Source organism: Aptenodytes forsteri, unplaced genomic scaffold, assembly GCF_000699145.1.
Source record: "Aptenodytes forsteri isolate BGI_AS27 unplaced genomic scaffold, ASM69914v1 Scaffold217, whole genome shotgun sequence".
In the NCBI taxonomy this organism is placed as follows: Eukaryota; Metazoa; Chordata; class Aves; order Sphenisciformes; family Spheniscidae; genus Aptenodytes; species Aptenodytes forsteri.
The window spans coordinates 50,066-73,589 of NW_008796222.1; the positions used below are offsets into that span (position 1 = coordinate 50,066).

The 23,524-nt window shown below is 41.2% G+C and overlaps 1 protein-coding gene across 1 annotated transcript in view; it reads right to left on the minus strand.

Annotated features, from left to right (window-relative positions):
- Positions 1 to 23,524, minus strand: part of NCOA7 (nuclear receptor coactivator 7) — a 116,448-nt gene that overhangs the window by 30,596 nt on the left and 62,328 nt on the right. The window contains exons 5-11 of the mRNA XM_009289108.1: positions 17,114 to 17,193; positions 16,146 to 16,253; positions 14,626 to 14,727; positions 13,444 to 13,569; positions 10,918 to 11,102; positions 8,405 to 9,471; positions 6,558 to 6,726 (exon numbers count right to left, since the gene is read on the minus strand). Coding sequence (XP_009287383.1) covers positions 6,558 to 6,726; positions 8,405 to 9,471; positions 10,918 to 11,102; positions 13,444 to 13,569; positions 14,626 to 14,727; positions 16,146 to 16,253; positions 17,114 to 17,193 — 1,837 coding nt within the window. The remainder of the gene's footprint in view (positions 1 to 6,557; positions 6,727 to 8,404; positions 9,472 to 10,917; positions 11,103 to 13,443; positions 13,570 to 14,625; positions 14,728 to 16,145; positions 16,254 to 17,113; positions 17,194 to 23,524) is intronic.

The following is a 23,524-nucleotide window of genomic DNA, read 5'->3' on the forward strand; positions in this document are numbered from 1 at the left end:
CCCCCACCTTTTTTAACCACATATCCAAAAGGAAGAGGGGAATAACCACCACCCAAGCTGTTGGCTATGCTCTTCCTTACGCAGGCCAGCAAGAAGTGAAGCCTTCATTACTGCAAAGACACACCGCTGACTTAGGTTGAGTTTGCTCTCAACTTCCAGAGCTCGCTTTTCTGCAGAGCTGCTCCCCAGGCCACCCATCCCCAGACTGTTCCACTGCAGGGGCTGCTCCACCCCAGGTGCACAACTTCGCATTTGCCTTCTCTGAACATTTCTGAACATCCTGACATTTCTGTCAGCCCATTCCTCTGTGTTGAGGTCCCTCTGAACAGCAGCCCTGCCCTCCAATATATGAACACTCCTCAAATTTGGCATCATCCCCCGAAATGACAAAGGTGTATTCTGTCCCAGTGTCCGTGTCGCTGATGAAGGCATTAAACAGTACCAGTCCCCAAGGAATACCACTTGCACCTGGCTGCCACTCAGAGTAGCTATCAACCCTTTGAGCCCAATGGTCCAGTCAGTTTTTCACCCACCTGGTAGTCTACCTGTCCAGGTCACATCTCTCCAATTTGGCTATAAGGATACTATGGAAGTTAGTGTTGAAAGCCTTAATAAGGTCATGGTAAAACAACAATCCCTTGCTCTCCCCTTTTTCACAGAGCTAGTCATCCCAAACAGAAAAGTTATCTGGGTGGTAGAAAAAAAATTTGCCCTTGGTAAATCTATGATAGCTGTTCCTGATCACTTCTTGCCCTCCATGTGCTTGGAAATGGTGTCCATAAGGACATGCTTCATAATCTTCCCAGGGACCGAGGTGAAGCTGACTGCCCTGTGCTCTCACAGATCCCCCTCGTTTTTTCTGAAGATGGTTGCAGTATTTGTTTTTCCAATTATTAAGGACCTCTCCCAATGATCATAACCTTTTAAAGGATGATAGAAAGCAGCCTTGCAATAACATCAACCAAATTCCTCAGTACACTCAGAGTATTTCCTGTCAGGCCCCACGGACCTGTATATGCTCAGTTTAAGTAGTCCATAACTAAGTTTTCCTCTACCATGGACAGATGCTAAATAAATCCAGACACTCCAGATTTAAGAAGCAGCAGCATAAAATAAGAAATAGGTGACTGTAGAAGTGAGGTCATTCAGAAAGGGGATGCAGAGCATCCCTTCTCTGTTAATAAAATTATAACATTATGCGATGGTGGTATTTCCAAGCTACCAAATTGAAAAAAATTTGAGACTATTTTTAAATTGAAAAACCACTGCTTGAGGAATACTCTTACAGCCAACTTGACAGCTGCAAGGAAATTTATCCTAGAACTCAATAGTTGTTTTGGTGATCACATGCTTATGAGTGTGTCATGCACTAACAGAGAAACATAATAAAACATAAAATACTTGGAAAGAAACAACTTCACAAATCTGCAGTTAATCACCCCAGAAAGAAATTATTCAAAAGGGAAAGATGGTAACAGGAAAATCTTTTTCTTAAAAAAAAAACAAAAAAAAAACAACCACCCAACCTAGGAGACACAAATCAAAAATGAAAGACGGAACATTGATTAAAGAGGGATCCCTACCCAGCTGTAGCCAGATTAAAAGGAAGGTGAATATGCTTACAAAGACCTTCATAGTAACACACACACGCGGGGCACAAAACAAATGTAAAAAGAAAAGTTTATCGTGAAGGAGATAAATTCAGTAGAAAACTGATTTTGGAGAGTACAAAACATGACATAAAGATCGTGACAGCAAAGTGATAAAATCAGTGTAAGACAAAAGCTTTGTGGGGTATTTATGCCACTGCATTGCTTTGTAAACTGGGCACAATCAGCTGTGTGTGTGAATGCATCCAAACAGAAGAGCACACACTGAAGAACAGTGAGCAGAGGCTGTGCTTGCAGGATAGTACTTTACCCGTGGCAGAAGGACGCTAGAGACCTGGGATAACAGCTCTGAATTTTGGAGTAAGAGCTCCGCACCAGCACACTGATGACAATACTTGGTGCGATCCTTGAACGTACCAAGAAAGCAACATTCAGCAGAAGGAATGAGATTGTGTTTAGTTTGGTGTTCGACACTTTGGTGACCACTGCTGGAATACTCTGCCCATCTCTGGTGCACCATTCCCAAGTCACGCTCAAGTGTTGCAGCTTAGAGATGCAAAACCAACTGCCGTACAGCAAGAGGCAAAAAGAGTTATTTAGCTTACAGGAGCAATACCCTGTGATAGCCTACATTAAGAGAAACTGAATCCTGGTAATACAGATAAAACCACAACCAGGGACTAGAAGCCAGAAAAATTGAAGTAGGTATATAGTGCACTGAAAAAGAGCAAAGGCAATTATCAATAAAACACACCAGACAACTTGTCAAGCTACAGCTGATTGTTGAGGGGGAACCATAAATTATCTTTCTTCTAAAAGATATACTCTAATTTAGGAGGTCCCAAACTGACATCATCACCACCACCATTTCTGTTGATACGGCAACAATATCTGACTTCTTTGAGGGCAGAGGCAAACCAGTTTTCCATAAATGAATGTCTTCAAGTCAGTCACAGGTGGGAGGGGGGCTACTTCCAAATTTGTGTGTTTGGGTAGCGGGAGAGGGTTTCTGCATCCTGTGATACATGTACAAAAGCTCTAAGTCCAACCACAGCTCCTGGCCTAGAAACAGGAATTAATTCAGAGGAGTCCTACGACTTTGTTATAAACATGCCTGACTAGATGATAATCATTCATGAATCTTATGAGGGCTAAGGTATTGTAAGCCCTCATATGCTTATACAGGCTTATATAAACTTATATGAGCCCTCATTATAAGATATTAAGCTATCGATACAAACAGGTTTTCATAGGTTTTATTTGTATAGTTTGATATCTTATTTATCAGGAGCCTAGGAGTACTCTATTTGTAGAAGGCTAATTCAAAAGGAGTCTAAATCTAAGCTTTATGCTACCTATTCCATTCCATTAACAAGGGCATGGAAGAGTGATCCTTCAGCATCAGAACCATCTTAACCATTGTCTCTCTATGCAAAGCTCTGTGTAACTGCATGGAAGCATCACGTAGGTATTGACTCCAGCTACTTGTGCTGCAAGTTCTTCCAGATCTCAGCTTCAAACCTATTAACTACAGGGTGTTATGCACTAGATACTAACAGGAGTCACAACCAGGCAACATTCTTGCTCTACAAAAGGAAACCCCACAGAAACAGTAACAAAAAAATCAAACCAAAACTCACCCAACTCCCCAAACCAAACTTATCAATGGGGCAGGAAGCTAAGACTGAAAAACAGAAGCAAAGCTCAAGCCCTGTTACTTTTCCTCCTTGAAAATCTGCCTGCTCTCAAAAAAGAAACTTCCAAAAAAGCAGAGGCTCTCTCAGCAGCATGATCTCAGTGCAATGTCTTTTACATCAACATCAATGCAAATTACACATTCATAAACCAAACTTGTCTGCCAAATTTATATTATAGATAATCAGTGAGATCTACTTCTTGACTGAGGAACTAGTCAATGCTAAAATGAGGAAATTATTTGTTAGGACACGTGTTTATAAACAAAGACATTCTGCATTACTATCTCTGCCCCAGTGCAAGGCATTTTCCTCTGCAAGACCCTGAGGAAATCTGTGACATAATTACTGACCTGCTACTACTCAAAATCCACTAGGGTGGAAAATCTGCATACCATTTAAACATAAATCCATTTAGTAAGAGCGTGTAAGACTTACCCTCTAATACTGTAAGCTATACCCATTGCAAGACTTCTCAGGAAAAGAATCAATCTCTCTATCAGTGTCCAAAAACATGGGTGCCTCTCTGCTCAGCTGAACCCGACAAGAAGCTGCCCTAGACGGAGTAATCTGTAGTAATCCGTATATAAGGCAACTCAAGATGTCTATCTCCCCCTGCTACGTGTCAAGCCGAGCACCACTGTGATCAAGCGGGCAATGCAAAGCAGCCCTGTAGTCACTGATTAACTCAGCCACGCTGTGCGGGTCACGGGGCGACGCACGCCAGGACACTCTCGGCACCCGGGAAGCCACGTAGGAAGAGAGAAAACCTACAACAGCCACAAAAGGCAATCAAGACTTAAGACTTATTGACAGCCTTTATAAAGAATATCAGCCTAACAGTCTTCTCTCTGTATTAATCATGTTTCCAGAGGCTTCCATTAAAAAAAAAAAAGTAAAAAAGAAGGCAAAAAAAAATTTAAAAAGGTAAGTACGTCTCCACCCCACCCCCCCCCCCCCGCGACACACCCCAAGTCCAGCCTTCATGCAGCCTGCTAAGGCCAGGAAAGCAGCAGCAGCCTGAAGATGGATGAGCAGTTCTACCGGGGGCGGTGGGCTACAGGCCCCAGGCTGAAAATGGAGCCATTTTCACAATTGATGACAGAAGCTGTTTTAACAGCAAACAGTAAGAGACCATGGAAAAATGTAATTAAATGCAAATGAGAGGAAGATTTAACTTACACAGTGACTATAGACATGCACACCAATTTCTTCACAATCTCAGTCCAGGTTTGGTTTGTTTGTTTGTTTTTAATTACTACAAAACATTAAGATGCTGCACAAGCTAATGTGCACTGGACAGAAAGTGTTTTATTTATGCTGCTTTATGGCCAATGAGATGATATTGATTGATATTTTCATATATGAATATAAATTGCATTCCAAATGTTTTTAAACTCAGTAAATTATTTTAATACATTGTACCAAAAATACATTCCAAAGCCATCCCAAACGACCTACTGTCCATGGCACTCAAGATGCAACACTGACAATTATATGCTATGCAATACTAGTGCAAGAATATCACCAGCGGGTAGGAAGTGATGCATTTTGCTTTGGGAAGGCATCCGAGAGTTTGGAGAAAACACTGACTTGTTAGGCAAAGACTTGTCTTGCATTAATACGAACGAGTGGGTCTCGCATTTAATTTTAAGTTCTACATGATCTTTTATGCACCTCTGCGGTATTAAAACAGGCATGCATGAACAGCACCAAAATGACCCAATCTTATATTACATTCACCACTAATTTTGATCAAGATCTGAACAGCAGCCCCGACAGCAAAGATCTGACCTGTCAGCCAGTACAGCCAAGTGCTGCTGCAACAGCTCACTGCAGAAATTACTTTTTCCTCATTCTAAAAACTTAAGTATAAGCCAGTTGTCAACACTTCAGTTTATACATGGATTAGGTCCCCTCACTAATCAGAAAATTTCTGCTCATAAAATGACAAGTAAAGAAGCTGTTTTCCAAGTTTGTGGTAAGAAGCTTAATAGATTTACCTGTTGCACAGAGCAATGATTGGAGACGACCTCAGTTCAGCTCAGCAGCTTTATTCAACATTAGATACACTATCCCCAAAGCAATAACTGACCTTGTGTTATATTACAGCATCACTCCAACTCCTTGAAGTATTTACTCACACTTTAACCTAGAATTTTCTGAACCCGCCCTTTTGCAATCCCTGAGGAGCCAAGGACTGGGTTCAGCAGATAGCAAGCAAACCAAAAGCTAACTTCAGCTACATTCCCGATGGCCACATTCCAGCCGGATTAAACCTCTCCCCCTCCTCCCCTGGTCAGCAACTTCCACACTACTGGTCTGCTTAAAACACTCATTTCTAAAATACAAGAAATAAACACTTAAATCAACACAGATGCTACAAATTTGAAAATAAAACTAAATATTCTGAAAAATTATTAAAAAAAAGAAAAAAATTGACTGCATCTTACAGAGACACCTTTGAGATTGATCACAAGTTCAGATTCTTCCTTCCTGGTATCTAATTCACCAGAAGTGTGATCACTGATTTCCCTATTTTGGTTCACCAACAGACCGGAGAGTTGCTCTAGCTGCCTTCTAGCAAGGACCAGGGATTTGATTCCTCAGAGCCAGTGAAAATTCTTGGGTGATTTATGTGGAAAATTACAGGCTTTCACTTTTCTTTTTTTTTTGCTATAGCACTATTTATGCATACATACATACCTACAGGCACATAAAAAATTTAAATGGATTTTATCACAAAGGAAGGAACTTTTTTTTTTATGGGCCTGAAGGCAGAAATAGCCACACCCATTCCGTTAGGAGTGTCTCCCTTTTCCACATCATACCCCTTCGCTCATGTGAAATACCTATTTTTTAGCACTGGCACCTTAGTGGATTCCTTGCCTCTCTTGCCACTGCTCCCCTTTTCCTCACTTCCTAGACTACGGCCGAAACCCAGATCATCCCCCAGTGCTTTTATCACGTTAGCTGCACGTATATCCCTCTTTTCATCTTCCAAGTGGCACCTGATCCCTTCTTCCTTCCCACTGGGAGCCATATTAGGCCAGCAACAAACAGTTCTTTATCTCTCTGGCATGCAATGAAACGAGGGCACCCCTCTCCTCATCTCAGCATCCTTGCTGCATTTCACACCTTGGACCACGCAGGGAAAGTCAGATTCAACTCTAGAAAGCACTACACATTTAAAGAAAAAAAAAAAAAAAACAACAAAACAAAACATGTTTTCATGCTATGAACTGCAGCTTACCTTTCCCGAGGAACAGCAAACCAGTACTCTGGTTGCTTTATCTTTTTACTGTACTGTTGAGACATGGTGGTGCCCTGAGACGCAAAGGACTTTCTCATGGGCTTGCCTACTTTAATGCACAGAAACATTGGAGGAGTCTTGCTCTTCTCCTCTTTTGAAGGAAGCATATCTGAATGAGAGACGAAAGAAATGAGCTTCTTACAGGAAAGTCCAAATACTGCAGCTGATAAAACATTGTCATAAATATTAATAATCTCACACAAAGGAATACTTAGAGGCACCGTACACAGAATTAAACCTGACACGTCATTCAATAGCAAAACTGGTTTAATAAATCCTTGTTCATCCTAAACTGTGGCCATTTATTCACATTTTGTCACAGCCTGTATCGCCCTCAGCTGTAGAGCTACGTGCAGAACAGCCCTGGAAAACCAATCAGTGAGATGATCAGGATGCAAACTGCAACATGAAGCAGGCAAGTAAAGGGGACAGTGTTTGACTGGGTCCAGGAAACCCACCCAGTTGAAGGGTAACCCTGCACACACGCGTGCGCGCACCCACCCCCAATCAGTTCCTCAACTCTGACCATCAGACAGCCATACAAACACCTTTTGTCTGCACAAGACAGGGTCAAGCATAAGAGCAGTTTAAGTTCGTTACGTTGCTAGCGCGACAAAAAAATTGCTTATTAAACTATAGCCTCAATCACACTGAAGTTGCCTCATTCATTTTAGGAGTATACATACAGCTTTTTTTTTTTCCTCTCCCAATGAGAACGATCACCAAATACAACTAGTGAGATATAAACCCTTCCAAAAGAAAGGAAAAATCATTTTAAGAACAACTGCTTTTAAAATAAAGACTTCCACTCTTAGCATCCCTGATGTGAATCAAGGGTATGTCTACTGGTTCACTGAGCTACCAAGAAAGGAGCATCAGCGCTCCAGGATGGACTAGTGCTTAGAGGCACTGGGCTGTAGTAGAAATAGTAATAAGTGTACACGCTATCTAAACTGAGATTTCATTTTGTTATATGCTTTCCAGTAACAGCCTGAATTTTATTTATAATAACCCAATGACCAATCAGGACAAAATGATCTGTCAGTAAGACTCTACATATATTCCTATCTATCACTTCTTTAACCGTTTCCATAGCATGAAAGACACTAGACAGATGTAAATAGTGTCAAGAATAGTTTGGCATCCCTCTTTACAGCAATGCAGTACTACTTTGGATACTATCAGAAATACACTGACAGACTTCACTGAAGCAACAGAAATTACCAATACAGACTGACAATTCCTAGCCATGAAGTGTCCCTGTCAATACAACTGGATGACACTTCACTGTCCTTCTTAAAGCCAGTAAACAGACGTGAAGATTATGTAAACAGTGATCACTGAATATGGAAAGAGCACACAAGCTACTTATCAAACTAGCAGCTTAGGGAATTTGAAGGTATTTTTTTCTTCTAAATAGCAGATAATATAAAAATGTAATATACAAGAGTAAAAAAAAAAAAAAAAAAAGAGAGAGACCAGGTATTATAGAAAAGAGAAAATTTAGAGCAGAAGGCTATCAATTCAAAGGTTACCGTTATAATGCTGTCCAAGTCTCAGAGGAAACAAGGATAACCAGAAAGCTTAGGGAATTTGAAGGTATTTTTTTCTTCTAAATAGCAGATAATATAAAAATGTAATATACAAGAGTAAAAAAAAAAAAAAAAAAAGAGAGAGACCAGGTATTATAGAAAAGAGAAAATTTAGAGCAGAAGGCTATCAATTCAAAGGTTACCGTTATAATGCTGTCCAAGTCTCAGAGGAAACAAGGATAACCAGAGACCTACCTTCAATTGGCACTTGAATTTTCTGCAGCAGCCACAGTCTGATTTCTGATTGATTGTCTAACTGTGTTTCTTGACAGGTCTTGTCTATAGCTGGTACTAATGAAGAGTCCACAGACTCTTTCAGATCCTTTTCCTCTGCTGCTGCTGAGCTGATTTCTAATGAAGTTGCTTTCCTTTCAACACAGCAGGAATCAAGCTCCATACTTTTAATTGTATGGACTTCATTAGCGTGGGACTTTGAACAGCTAAGTGTAAGGTCTATGCCAATTGCTTTATTGTTTTCACCTTTCTGGATTTCAGCCTTGTGTAAGTCTTCAGATGACTGAGACCCATTCCCATCTTTATTGAGGTAAAATTCAATAAGTTTATCTTTCTCTAGCTCTTTCTTAGTGTCCAATGCAGTCTCCACCTTACCTGTCGGGGAACTGACACATTTGTTTACTTCTGGGATAACATCTTGCTTTTCACACAGCTCTAAGTCTAAGTCAGCTTTAGGTTCAACACTGTCCTTTTTTTCCAAGGAATCAACTGTCAAGTGCTCCTGGACTTCTGTAGTGGGTTTTGTTACCTGCTGCTTAGTTCTCCCCAACTCCCTGGGGTCAACCAGCAAGCCTTCTGTTACTGAGATTTTCCTGTCCAACCCTCTATCCGTATGAGATGTCGTTTTTTCCAGCTCAATGAAGTCATCCTCGCCTTCTCCCAAAAGGGATTTTTCTTTGGTTTTGACATCTGAAGCATTTTTTTCCCCAGAAGGCTCCTTGGCACATGGATCCACAGCAAACTTTTCCAAACGTTTGGTGGCAGTGATGTTGCTGGGAAACTCCAGTGACTTTGACTTGATTGAGCTTGTACTCTCAGATGACTGAAGAACTTCAAAATCAGCAGCCTTTTCCTTATCTGGAGGCTTTATCTGTTTGGCACCCAGAGCAATGGACGGATCCCCATTTTGCTGCCTCTTTTCCTTGCTAAGGGATTTGAATTTGCTGAAAGGATTGATATCTTTCTCAGAGGATAGGTCTTCCCATTCTCCTGGCCTGTACAGAGGACAAAGATCCTTTGGTATGTCACTGTCAGGGAAAATGATGGATGTACATTGGATGTTAAAAGCAAAATGGAAACAGAAAAAAAAAAACGGAAAAGAAAAAATAAATAATATACCAACTTAACTTAAGCTCTGAAACTCAACGAAAAATTACTTTCTCCAAAATAAACATATGTCAGTGGAAATAAGTGATTTTAAAGAAAATGGAGGAAAATGCAGAAAGGATAATACCGAAATAAAATGAGTAAACCACTTGGCAGAATATGCCACATGGGTGAAGAAATGGTACACATGTAATAACAATGTGCAAGTCATCAGAAGTTCAGTAACCAAAAAACCACAGGATATGTATTTAGCTGCTGGAATTTCATTCATACCATATTAATATTATTTCCCACACCTGAGAATGAGTCAACCTCTACAACCATCCATGCTTCCCTAGTCAGTACAAATGTATTTTTGAGAAGAAAGCAAATCGGAGATAAGCCATACCCTGTTTGAACATGTTTACTGCAAAACAGTGACAGGCAACAGAGTTGGGTTTCTTTTGGTTTATTTTTCTCCATTACTCAAATGTACTGTTTGAATGCAGACTTCTCCAAAGATTTCTTTTTAAAGCAGATTTTTCTTTCTTTTAAATCATAAAACATTTCAAGATGGAAAATTCTTAAAAACTTAACAGCATACAACTTGAGCTCTTCATTATTGCTAAAAAGTCTGAGGTGAATGAGAAAACAAGATTCTCATCACTTAAAAGTAACTGAAAAGTTACTAGACACACTAGTAATGAGCACAACACAAGTATCTGGAAAGTTTTTCTTGAAATGAGAAAATGGAGGGAAGCAGATGAATTTCACTGATCCAACAGGTGTTGCCTGTAAGGACAAAACCTTGCTTAGAACAAATACATAAGCAGTGCCTAGACTACGCATAAATGAAAGTAGCCCATCCCAGAACATCTATTATGTATTATAAATGCGAACTATCAATGTATTTCTGGTTCTGAAGTGGAAGTATTCCACAGACTGGTATTTCAGTAAGTACTGAAGACGGCAGTTAAGTTGTGTTATCTTCAGAAGTTTTAAATACTCCTCTCAGAACAGTCCTGGTAACACAACAAATGGTCCAAATCTAACCCTCTTCACTTCCACCGAAATAACCCCAGAGACGGGTCAGTGCAAGAGCCCAACCATGGCATGCCACCAATGTGGCATAGTTACTGGATTTTACTGGTCTCCTTCGTACTTTGGTTCTCATATTCATGACCCATATCTCTCTACTGCTACTGAAGTGTTCTAAAAAGAAAGAGGAAGAACAATACAAGTGAATCATTCCTTTGCTGGCACCTTCCTTCCCTGATTTGTTTTATTCTGCTGCATTAAAACTCTTCCCCTCCACAACCCCCCCCCTCCTTTTCCATGACCCTTACTGAAAATCTGTAAACATAAGTTCAGGGAAGAACACTCCTTACGATGGCAATGCGTCTTTAATCTTCATGTGAGAGATGTCATTGTAGAGAGCTATTGAGACAACCTCCTCCATGGGGCAGATGAGCCCATATTCTTCACAGCCATTCTCAATTACCAGAGGATCAGACTTATGTGGGTCAAACATGATATTGTTTGGAGTTACTATCATGACTCCTCCAACTACACCCTAAAATAGGAGAAGGAAGAGTTAGCACATCACACTTGATACACTTATCATTTGGTATTGGATTTTAGGCTACGATCCTAAAAAGAAAAACCTCTCTCCTGCCTCTTTATACCCCGTCATGCAACGTTTGCTAACAAAACATTTTGGTTTCCAATTGCATTAAGTCAGACATTGTAAGGAGAGTAAAGAAAAAGATTGCTTAGTGACACCCAAGTTCCTGGCCGATAAGGAAAAACTTCTGAACTATTCAACTTTCAGTGCTGGTTGCTACAAGCTAAAACTGCAGACTGTTAATCTATCTCAGACAAAATAGGTTAGTGGATTTAAAAAAAAAAAAAAGTACCATTTTATTCTAGATGCAGACACCTTCATACGATACATGAATTTCTATGCAGCCAGCACACCTGAAGGCAGTCTTACTCATGGAAATGTCAAGGTTGCTATGCTAAGCTACATTACAGTTCCCCTTGATCTGCTCTCCCAGAGGTACATGCAAAAAACTTCTATATATAGGGACCTGACATGAAACAGTTTCTCCCTGATCTAGAAGCAGCTTCTACCACTGATCCAAGCATATTTTGCACAGCTGTAGAAGACGCATTTAATTCTTGAAAACATGCTCTAGCCATGGATTCGATAAGAGGATGCCTCAGCCATTATTCAGCATTCAACCTATGACAACTGACCATTTTTCAAGGTTTAAAAAGGAGATCTCCAATGTCTTGCTCCTGCACCCTCTCTTCCAGATGAGCTACAAAATTCACCAGACCAACTCAGAAGGTGTGCGTAAATCATGACATCTGACAAATAGGAGCCACAGATCAACAGGAATGACCTACACTGTAGGTACTATTAATTATCCACGGTCATCTGCAAGGCAAGCCAAGGAAGGCTAACGAATAGGCAGGTAAAGGACCACAAGCTTGGTTTGTTTTTTTTTAAATCAGGGAGACACCAAGCTGATGGCTTGGCACTGGCAAGTGAGTATATATGTGCCTGCTCCTTTGTAAAGCGAAGTCTGTATGTATTTCCCATTTGCTTCTCCTGTATGACTCACGCACACATGCCTGGTTTGTGTTTGGATGAAAGAATCAAAATCAAGTGCAGAGGCTTCTCCCACTGGTACGTAACTCTATTTAGCCAGAAGAGCAATACATCAGTAGGCTGTACTTCCTACCCAGCCACTGCAGGAAGCAAGGCAACAAGGGATTTTAGCTACACTGGCAAAGAAGCCGTCCCACTTTTGATCTTTCTGACTGCAAATTACTTTTTCAGCCCTGCAGCCATAAAACTGGCAATCTGTATCCTCTGCACCTAGCAAGCATCACATAACAAAGCGACAGTATTGCCCTAATTTACATGCGAGACATCAAGTAGCCCTCTATTACTTTCTACAAAATAGCAGACTGAAAAATTGCAGAGTGGTTAAATACAGTCTACATCCACTCGATGCGAAAAGAAGCCAAAAACTGTAGGTGTAAACACATCCATCTTACAAAAGTCAGGACTAAGGGAAAAATATGTTTAAACTATAATGGTTAGCATCTCCAGTGTTATAAATTCCAGAGAACTTGAAAGCCCAAACATGCAGGCATCTAACTGAAACCAGAATCAACAAGAATAGATATATCAAAGTAGACAGTTCAAGAAGACAGTGTCTTACAACCTTGAGAAGAAAAGAGGGTTAAAATACTGCCCAAGCTTTGTGCCTTTGCTTCTAAAACAGCTGCTGTAAAACTTAGGGTTGCAGTCCCAGTAGGAACACGTATGTTACAAGAATGCTTGCAAGAAAAAGAAAGAAAAGGTTGTATCATGCAATATTTATCTTTTTATTAGGGTTTGCATGACATTCATTAGCAAGTGCAGAAGCAACATGGACATATTTGGAAACACTGCTCTGGAAACAGTTAAAAATCTAGCTTAAAGTCATAAATGAAACAGATAGGCATGTGCTTATTTTATAAAACTGTTGCACAATTTGATGGAACTGGACAACTAATCCTGACATGTCATAACTCTAAAGTGCAGTTTTCTCTGTGTATCTAGCAATACACTCAAACAGATAATTCTGGTAAGTCATGGTAAGGGAATGAAGATGGGTAGAAGAGCTACTCTTTCATGAAGCAGTTATCATAACAGATTAAACAATTGAGAGAACAAAATGATACAGCATATTACCACGGTACCAATAAACACAGCAGTGACAGATAAAGCCATCATAACATTTACATTCATTACAACATGGAGCACATTTGACTCCCCGAGTATTCATCTCTCAATTATCCAAACATTTTGCTTTTAAAGAATCTCAAACAATGCCCAAAAGTCAGGTTCCACCTACCTTACCATCTGTGAAGTAACGACAATTCATTTTTAAAAATTTGACAACCACAGGCTCATCCTCTTCTGAAGTAGAGGACAGGACTCTCTCAACTGGTTTGAAGGCCTTTCTTGCCAAATCAGCATCCTTAAAAAAGAAAAAGTTCAGTGCAGAGCAACAGGACCAGAATCATACACTTTTAAATTTTGGGCAACTAAAAGGCCAGGTTCAACCAACTATTTTCCTTTTGCTTAAAGAAGAAAAGCGGTGGTCATGTATGTATGTACACTTCCTGCAGTATCCTGTATGGAAGAAAAACCTCGTAACATTACAAAAACCCTCCATACAAATAACAGGCAAGAAATTAAACAATGCCAAGGCAAGTCAGCTCACTGAATTTCAAAGATGTACTCTCATTAAGAAAGGGCCAGTCCTGCCACCTCATCTACACTGAAGACCTCTGCACACAGTGCACTGGTGTGACTCCCCATGCAGGTGGCACAGAGGCGTAAGTCTAAGGTTAAACACAGTTATCCACTTCAGGCTTCTCTCCACTTTCCTTTTCGTTAGTTATGGATTTGAAATGTCTAATTGCTTTAACATCAGCAGGTGGACAGCTAAACTCCCTAAGACTACTATCCAAAATCATCATGGCCAATCACCCTTCTAAGGAAAATGAAAGATCAGCTATGCCAAGGCCTTTCACAAAGATTAAATCCAGCAGTCTTGTCTACATAAGACAAGTCTATATATGGGTACCACCATAATACGCTTAACTAGAAAGAAACTGGCTGCTCAGACTAAACTAACAGCCTCCGTGCTCAAGGATCCCAATGCAGGATCAAGGCTCCGGAATGCAGAGCAGCACAGAAATCTCCAGGGTGAAACACTAAATAATTCTTCATATTTAACTTTCTATTCTTTAAAAACTATACACCATTTTCCATTGCTTTGATAGACTCTGGGCCCAACTGAACTTGTACTGGGTTTCTATGCTCAGACAGAATTCCCTTAATTTGGAATATTTTAAAGAGATGGTAAATTTTGTAGTACAGCAAATTAAAATTAGCGTTAGTCAATACACTACACACAAGGTCTGAACCGTAACCTCAAAAACCTGCTATTTACACAGCCTTGAATCTCAGCTTCAGAATCAGAAATTATTTTCTGAATTTAAGACCAGTGAACCAATGTTTGACTTACAGGGAGTTTATCATATTCGGCATCTGATGATGAAGGAGAAACGGGAGCACCAGGACTGAAAGAAGACAGCCTCGCAGCGCTTGTTTCTGGCACAAAGAGAATCTAAATACAAACACGTATGTCAGAACAGTAAGACACAAGCTTCAAAAAGTTATTCACTGTAACTACTACGTTCTACTAGAAAGACAGCCCAATATTGATCGCTCGTGACTGCAATGCACTCCTTAACAACTACTTATTCTAGACTCCTTCACGGGTGGTGATGGCAGGACACATGCAGGTCTAATTAATTACAGGATCTAGCTCTACGTTTTGTTTTGCAGCACAAGCAAGAAAATAGAACATTTTCTACAGAATGAGAAACTCCTTATTTTCCCCCAAAGTTACAATCCCAGGTTGTCTTGCAACTATTGCAACTACAAAACAAGTAACTGTAAAACGACTATTAATAGTCATTAACCTGTAACAGCAAACTCTGGTCCAAAGAGAAGGCCATTGCTGAAGATGGGGGATTTTTAGTGCTAGAAGTTTATAACAATTCGCTATAGGTTGTCTGTTTCCAAAAACATACTTGCATCTCCGAATTTAAGAAAAAATTCTTTATACGAACCAGCATTTTAGCATCATGTACTACATTTAAAAGAAAAAAACCCTTACACTAATACAAGTGTATATAAAAATATAATGCTTTGTTCGAATTTTCACATTCCCTCACAGTAAACATCCCAGATTTTTAGTACAGCAATACTAAAATTGCAGTACAGCTTTGGACCTCCACCCCAAATAAAAACACAGAGTCATTTGTTGCAAGTGTCAGAGCAAAGAGAGATACTTTTAAAGTTAAAAAAAAAGTTCACAGTTTAGTTTTAAACTAAAAATGTTCAGAAAAATAAAACCATTTTGCTTATCTCAGCTTTTGCCTGCTGGGTATTCTTAGGCAAGTCATGCCATCTCTTTGTGCCTCAGTTTCCCCATCTGCAAATCAGGACACTTCAATCTCTTCATGTCCATGAAGCAGAAGTAGAGATCTGCTCTTCATGAACCAGGTGTTAGCCTTCACATTTGCATTTCCATTACCTGACTCTCCCAAAAACAGTCTATCTCCATTTGTTTCTCATTTTACAGGAGACTGACTCATCCCCAACATAATGGCAAAGAGCCATTTCAATTACTGTATCTAACTCTCTAATTCTTTAATGTATTATATGTAGCATTCACCTAGGCTTTCCAAGAATTCGACTCTCTTGCAACAGCTACATTACCCTCTCGAGCTTCAGAGTCATTTTTAAGCTTTAGTGACAGCAAATAAATAATAGGAGTCAGATATGGCAATTACAAAGCCCCCCCCGCACCTCAACTCCAGGTAATGACCTAGCGAGTTCCCCTTTGAGGGATTTAAATTACTGTCCATTATCCTTGCATCCAAGTACCTAAAAGATATGTGAAAGTAGTAAAAAGCTTTTAAATACATAGCAAATAATCAGGTTTCAGGTATTAAAAAAAAAACATAAAAGATTTACCTGGCCTGGCACAATCGTCTGCGTGAAAAGTTTATTGAGCTCCACAAGCTTGTTTGGGGTGATGTTAAACTTTAATGCTATGCTGTTTATGGTGTCCTGATTTCCAGCCTGAAGAAAGAGTTGAAGCTTAAGATACCATAGTGAACATTCAGCACACCAGCTGAACTAAAACCGTCTAACAGACTGTTTGCAGGGAACAGATGTGATGGTCTCAACACACCCTGTTTAATAGCTTATGTGATAAGCCAGTATCAATAAAAAGAAAAAAATATTCTCTCATACTATACAGTAGATAAAATGGAGAGGTGTTAGAGATGTCCCTCTCCTTTTCTCATAAAACTTTAAAGCAGCACCACCTTATTTAGAACTGGTCTGGCAAGTGGGGAAAGGACACACACTGAAAAGTTCATCAGACCTTCAGCAGTCGCAGCACGTCAGGCATTTGTGCTGTTCCCAGCTGGGACACTCGCTTTCCACAGTCGCTCTGTGTGATGGAGGGTGGGGTTCAGGGACCTGGCTGGCTCACACACAGAGACCTCCTGGGCAGAGCTAGTCCTCTGAGCCGCCGCAGCAGCACACTGCCACCCTGCTCCAGCTTAAAGAGGTCTCAAATCATCTCAGGACCAAGCACAGGCCAACTATTTGATGACCTAAGTAACACTGTGGAATGGAAGTATTTTTCAGAGTAACAAAACTGATTACTCTACTAAAGAGCCATGGTGCCGAAGTAAAAACAGGACTGACAGCTGTGAGAAGAGGCAGAGGACCTGGGTTGAACAGTGAGTGGTTCAGGACGTGAGCCTAGCTCTTCCCACACAATGATACTTGCAGCAATCCCTGTTGAGACAGGTACAAACTGCAGCCAGCATTCACTTAGCGCTTTCAGTTTTGTGCCACTGGCTCCCTCTCGACCTCAACAACTCCACTGTCAAAAAGCAGACATGAACAAAGCACACACCAATACTTACAGTATATTCTATGGTACCAAGGGGTTTCTGAGAAACCATTTTTTTCTCTTTCTTTTCATTGGTTTTGTTTTGGTTGTCATCTAAAGAGAAAAAAAAATTATTCAAGTAATTGACTTTCAAGGTGTTTGCCTATCAACACGTTTTGAAAGATCTACAGGATGTGCAAATTGCAGCTGTGAACAGGAACAAGAGGGCACATCAAAAACATCTGTTAGGCCTTAAAATTGCATTGCAAGGCAAGCAAAACTTCATCAAGTACAGCAGGTTTAGTAATCATTCAGGAACTCTGCAAGAGTAATGTATGCATGATACCATATCAATACAGAACTGCTCCCATGTTTTTCTCTGCGATTCTTACACAATTCAGCTGCTGGATACAAGTAGTTTGTGTGATGAGCTGCTATCAAGGCTGAGGCAGAAACCAGCAGATGAACGTACGCACTGATACTGAATCAGTACAACTATAACAAATACTGGTTAATCACCACTTCACCACTAGTACATCATATTTAAATACTATTTTAAACTCTGAAGGTAAAAGTATGCCGAGTCCTGCAAAACACGCAGGCATACAGTATACAGTCAAGTATCAGAAAGCATAAAGCTTGTTCAGAAGACATTTTCCATCAGCTACAGCATGCAAAACTCATCGCACCTGCAGAAACCCTTGCAAGACCCAAAAGGCACATGTGAGCTCTCGGGAGCATGAGCAGGGTAGCTATTTCCAATTCTTACCACAGCAGAGGGTAGGCAAAGCCGAGGATCAGGGAAGACGCCTGCTGCCCAGCCAACCCCAGCTCCCTGAAAGCGACACCGGACCCGAGGGCTCACCCTCAGCACCCCGAGCCCAGACCCGCATACCTGGGGGGGACGAGGGTGGCACGCAGCCCCAGCTCCAGGAGCGGGGCCGGAGCGCAGAGAGGCCGTGCATGGCTGCCCTGCTCGTCCAGCCTGCTTGCCCCCGGCCCCTCGGAAAGGTCCTGCTGCTTCCGGCAGGGTGCTGAAGCCCGGCCGAGACAGGAAGAGGCGAGAAGGCAAGGCAGGGCTGGGCCCGGCAAAGCCAGAAGCCAGGACCAGGAGCGGGGAGACGCTGCCCTCCTGGGGGGACCGTTCCCGCAGTCCAAGCCGACAGCTCCAGGAGGAGGTCAGGGAGGAAAGGACAGGGAATGGCAGTGCAGGGCTTCTGGCTCGCATTCAGGCTTTGCTGCAACCTTTGCTATTTCCAGAGAGCAAGAGGCAGATAGTAAAAGGAAGGGCAAGGACTCGCCTGCCCCACTGTAATGTACACAAGAAGAAAGGAGGGGCTCAGAAGCATGCTGCACCTGACCCTTCTGCCAGCCCATTTCCACAGCGAGGTTAATGCTGGGGGCTGCCTCAGTGTCTTCCAGAGGCTACACAGTCAGAGACCGTCTCCTTCAGTCAACAGAGACTCACAAGAGCCCAGCCTGGTGCACGCAGCTGAACATACAACCAGGCATTACTGCAGAGGTACCCCACCCACTACCGGCCAGGGATGCAGTCATGAGAAGTGCCACGGTTAGCGATGTAACAGATAGCAAAGACGTTTTTCCCACAATGTAACAGAGGCAGGAAGCATGCAGGGACTAAACACACACAATTTAAGCACACGTGGATAGTATACATGGCATGAAGGGCAGAGGTAGGAAGAGGAAGATCAGGACGACACTGGCTTTTCCCTGACAGCATTTTGGAACAGAGCATCACTCAATGATCTCAAGACTTTTCATCTCTCAGGCTGGAGACCCATAGCAAAACTTTTAAAATTAGCATTCTTGCTGCCTTTTTCTGACCATTTGTATTTCCACCATTGTCACACCATCTTCCTCTGATCAAAGTCAAAGCAGTCTATGGTGAAGGATGGAAAAAGAGGTAATGACAGCATTAGCAGAGCATGGTATTAAACCATCAGAAACACAATGCTAATATGACAGACAAAGAAGTGGCAAATAGTGGATGTTTCCTTAATCCATTATTTATGTACAACTGCCGATATGGACATAATCCTGCCTGAAGAAACTCCCCCAACTAACAATGAGTGAGTTCACACTATTTTGTGCTACTCGGGAGATACCATTTCAATTACTCCAGGATAACTAGAACTTTGTATCACATCCATGCAGGCAAACTACCAAAGCTGCCTGCAACCTATCACTGGAGAGAGAGAAGAAAGGTCTATAAGTAGACTTCATCTTCTAGTAAATCATTTGGTCTAGCTGGAAAAAAGTAGACAAGTTTTCAGATATATTAACTCTAGCTTAGCTCTGAAACAGCACACAAAGTAGGAAACAGTTAAGAACAATTACTTCATACTAACTAGACATGCATCAGTAAGACCTTGGGGTGGGTGGGAAATAAAAATAAAGTAGCCCAGGAGAGATGTCGAGAGAGAGAGGGAGAGATTTTGTACCTGCTGAACACGAAAAAGTTTAAGTCTGTGTGTGGATGGGAGGAATAACAATATGCAATAAAAGCAGTTTCTCTGCAGAGCTTATGATGTTTGGTATTAGCTAAACATTTTTGTTCTAAAGTTTTACCTTTGGAAGGTGGGATGGTGACTGAGAGCTGACCATGACAGCAACCGCTATGCCACCATGGCACAAAACACTCTAGCAACACAGATAACTTTCTCCTCTACAGCTTCCTACCTGGGAGGGGATGTTCCTCTCTCTCACACCTCTCTCCCCCCCTGTAAAACACACTGTATTTTTCAGGTCCTCCTAATTGCATTGGCTGCCTAAGTTTGGAGATAAAAAAATACTATCCAGTGAGAAGTTATGACCTGAAATACTGTGCTGCAAGGAGACGTATAATACGCTCTAGTTCTTGGCTGACAGGATTGTGGGTCTGTTTGTTTAATAGGGTCTCCACACAACCATGGTGCAATACAGAAGAGTGAGCTAGATACTCACACATAGTTGAAAACCCAAAACTGTCAGACAAGTAAAAGAGAAAGTTCCAAAGACAAGCTGAGTTTAGAATAAACATAATACAGTCCTTCTTTTGCCAATAAAGGCTAATAAATCTTAAATAAGCCCAATGATTAGATGGCTTGCTTTTCTTTCACATCTACATGCAAGAATATATGTTGTATAGTCTGTTTAGCTACAGCCCAGAAGCAGCAGTCACAGTCTGCGAACCTACCTGTCTTCTGAAAACATCCAAACAAGAAGTGTTAGATTTTGGTTTCTCCTTCCCCCCCCTTTTTTTTTTTTAAATCCCAACAATGGGTTCTGGACACCGTCCTTACATTGAGCATAACTACTTGGCAGGCTTTGGCAGTTACAAATAACACCGTATCACTTTGAACAGTGGAAAGTCTTAACTAGTCTATATTTTTAATTGTGCATATAAAGCTTTAAAATCGTAAATTAAAAAATTCAGACCTTCAGAGGAAAAAAAATTCCAATGAATCCATTAAATCTGACAGGTACTGCTAACCCCACTTACACGTACACGTAGCAAGGCCAAGGTCACAAATTACACTCCGCATGAATGGTTACAGTGGAAGGAGTGGAAAGCCTGGCAAAGCAAGCAAAACACCACAATATACTATTTCTCCAGTTCCCTTATCCTCTCTCATTTCTCCTTCAGGAAGCCAAATGTTTTCTGACGTGATCTGAGGGCAGCTAGCACTATTAGTAGTCCCAAAGGCACCCAGAGCACACGCAGGCACGATGGAGTCCTTGGTAACCACGTTTCTGTCAGACAGAACTAGATGGAAGAGCTGCACCTCTCTACAGGCTTTAAAATAAAAGCCACTGGCTACTTTTTGAACTTGGACATTTGCTTAGTGGTGAAGTGACTCGCAATTTTGCCTCCCAAGTTTTCCTGCACTGCACGTACACTGAAGATGGGATCGTACAACCATCAGAACTGACTAGGTGTTAAGGCAAATTTGCATTAACACTGCATTTTTAGGAAAAGGGTGGAGTGGGTAGACTGAACCTCTCTGTGATTTCAGGAAACATGTAAAATAAGAATTATGTGAAAATAGTAAAATTAATGAGCAATGAGAACAGGCACGAAAATACAGGCCTATTGAAAACACATAGGTCTAGAGTGGAAATTTTTCTGCCCTTATTGATATATTTATACCTAACTCAGTTTCCTAGCAGACACTTCGTATTTCATTTTGCAATGCTATGGGAAACCTTACAAAAAGAGTTACCTAGGAATAATTTGGAAAGCAACTATTGAAGTAGTATGACAAAGAGGTCAATCAGTTTATCATCCAAAAGACCTTGACACATGATAGGAGAATTACACTTCTGCAACTATGTAAATAGCTGTATAAGTAGATCAAATAGGTCAAGAAGCATCAACAGAATCCCGGGCTGCTCACACTGACATATGACGTGCCACTGCAAGACAATACCATCAACACCAACGTTACAGACTAACCTGCTGCCGGCTGAAATCAGTGCGAGGTTTTGCAGTGCTGGCAGTGACAGCTGAACCTGCCCAACAGTTCCCAAGCCATCAGTTAGGCTGACATCTGGTAACTTTAGCAGGAATGCTGAAGTAAACAAGGGGCCAAAGGACTGACCATTTCCCACACCAGGTAAACAAACTCAGTAGCCTGAGAGAATAGAGGCAATGGCATACTTTGACCAAAAGTCCATTTTACTCATTAATCTCTGCCTTACCAAACACTTGGGCAGCATGTAAATAGAGAAATCTTTCCCCTGACTAGCCCCCTTGGCTTCTAGAAATCATGGATTTCCCAGGGTAGAGGAGCAGCATCCACTAAACTGCCCACTCCCTTCAAGACTTCCACACCAGTCCTATGCCAACGAATCCCACAGTACCATGATGTGCTACATAAAATAGTGCTTCCTTTCTTGTACTTTATACTTGATTAATTTCACTGAGCATCCTAATTAACGTTATTTTAAGGGTGAACAAATAAATGTTCCTTATTCACCTTCTGCATACCATTCACAATGTCACAGATTTCCAACATCATCTCTTAGTTATTTCAGGTTGACTAATACTAGCATAACTTTAGACTCTCTCCTATTTCTCTGATCACACAGGCTTTCTTTCTCATTAGTTTTTCTTCTCCTACTATATCTTTTTTGAGATGGAGGATGGAAAACCAAATGCAGATTTTAAGATGTGAAAAAAACATTAATTTGTGCAATGACATAATGAGGGTTTCCTTAAAACTGTAAGATACTAGTCATATTTTTCCACATCACTGAGTACGTCACTGCTGGTTTAGGACCTATTTATTTAGAAATAAAACTATATTACTACAGTCTAGCCAAGCACCAGGACCAAGGAGTGAAAACCCGAAGGTAGTTTACAAGAATCTGAAATGCAATAAATTCAGGGGAGAACAGTTATCACTTGGAGTAATCTAATCGGAGTACTGATAAGAAATTAAGCAAACGAGGCTTCCTGGGGTAGTTCCCTTATCGGTCAATGAGGCCTGATACCAACTATCTTGACAGAGATGGAGTACAGAAAGTATCACTTAAGTCATTCTAGAGACACAGAGACCTCAAGAATATGAAAGTCCTGCTTGGACTGGTAGAGGAGGAAGGAGAAAGACAAATCAGTTTATCTGAACAATTTTTTCCATTTCTACTTTCTAGACTAACATTTTAATAACTTTCAGCAATGCTGTTATGTGCAGAGTCGTGTACAGAATGATTTAATCATGTCTCCACATGCACCTTTCTGGCTCTTCTCATGGCTCTCAAAGTGAACTGAACAGCATTCACATTAAAATTATTACTATTAAATAAAAAGTCTTTCTTTCAGCGTCTGTCAAGCACGGGTGAACCCCACCACCACAGGGGACAGATCCTTGTTTTGGGACACCCTCCACACACTCTGACATCCCAGCACTTCCCAGAGGCCGCAGCAGCCTTCTAGGAAGAGACATTATCCCAGCCCCATTCCCTCCTTTAGCCAGCTGCAGCAGCTGGGGTGCACATCCATAAAAAAAGGTTTTTAGGCATCTGATCAGACCTATCTCCCTGAGGAAAAGGCAGCAAGTTAGACAGAAACATTCCCTTCTCAGATTTGGGTAGTGGACTGCTACCATATTAAAAAAAAAAAACCCACCAAAAACCACAACCACAAACCAAACCAAAAACCCACCAAACAAAAAAACCCCCATGATATCCCACCACCTTAGGTGTCTGGTTTTCTGTTCTGCTTCCCACTTTCCCCACAGCCTCCTACCAAGCCCTCACCTCTACTTCTCCATATTTTTCCTCTACTGAATCATATTATTATTTGGCTTCCACCTTCTCTGCTGCTGAAGTCACCTGAAACAAAAAGGCAGCTGTCACCCATCATGACCACACCTGTGTTCCTCCATTAGTGAAACTTCTCCTGGCATAGGAGAATAGCAATTCCCTGATCTATACAAATCCA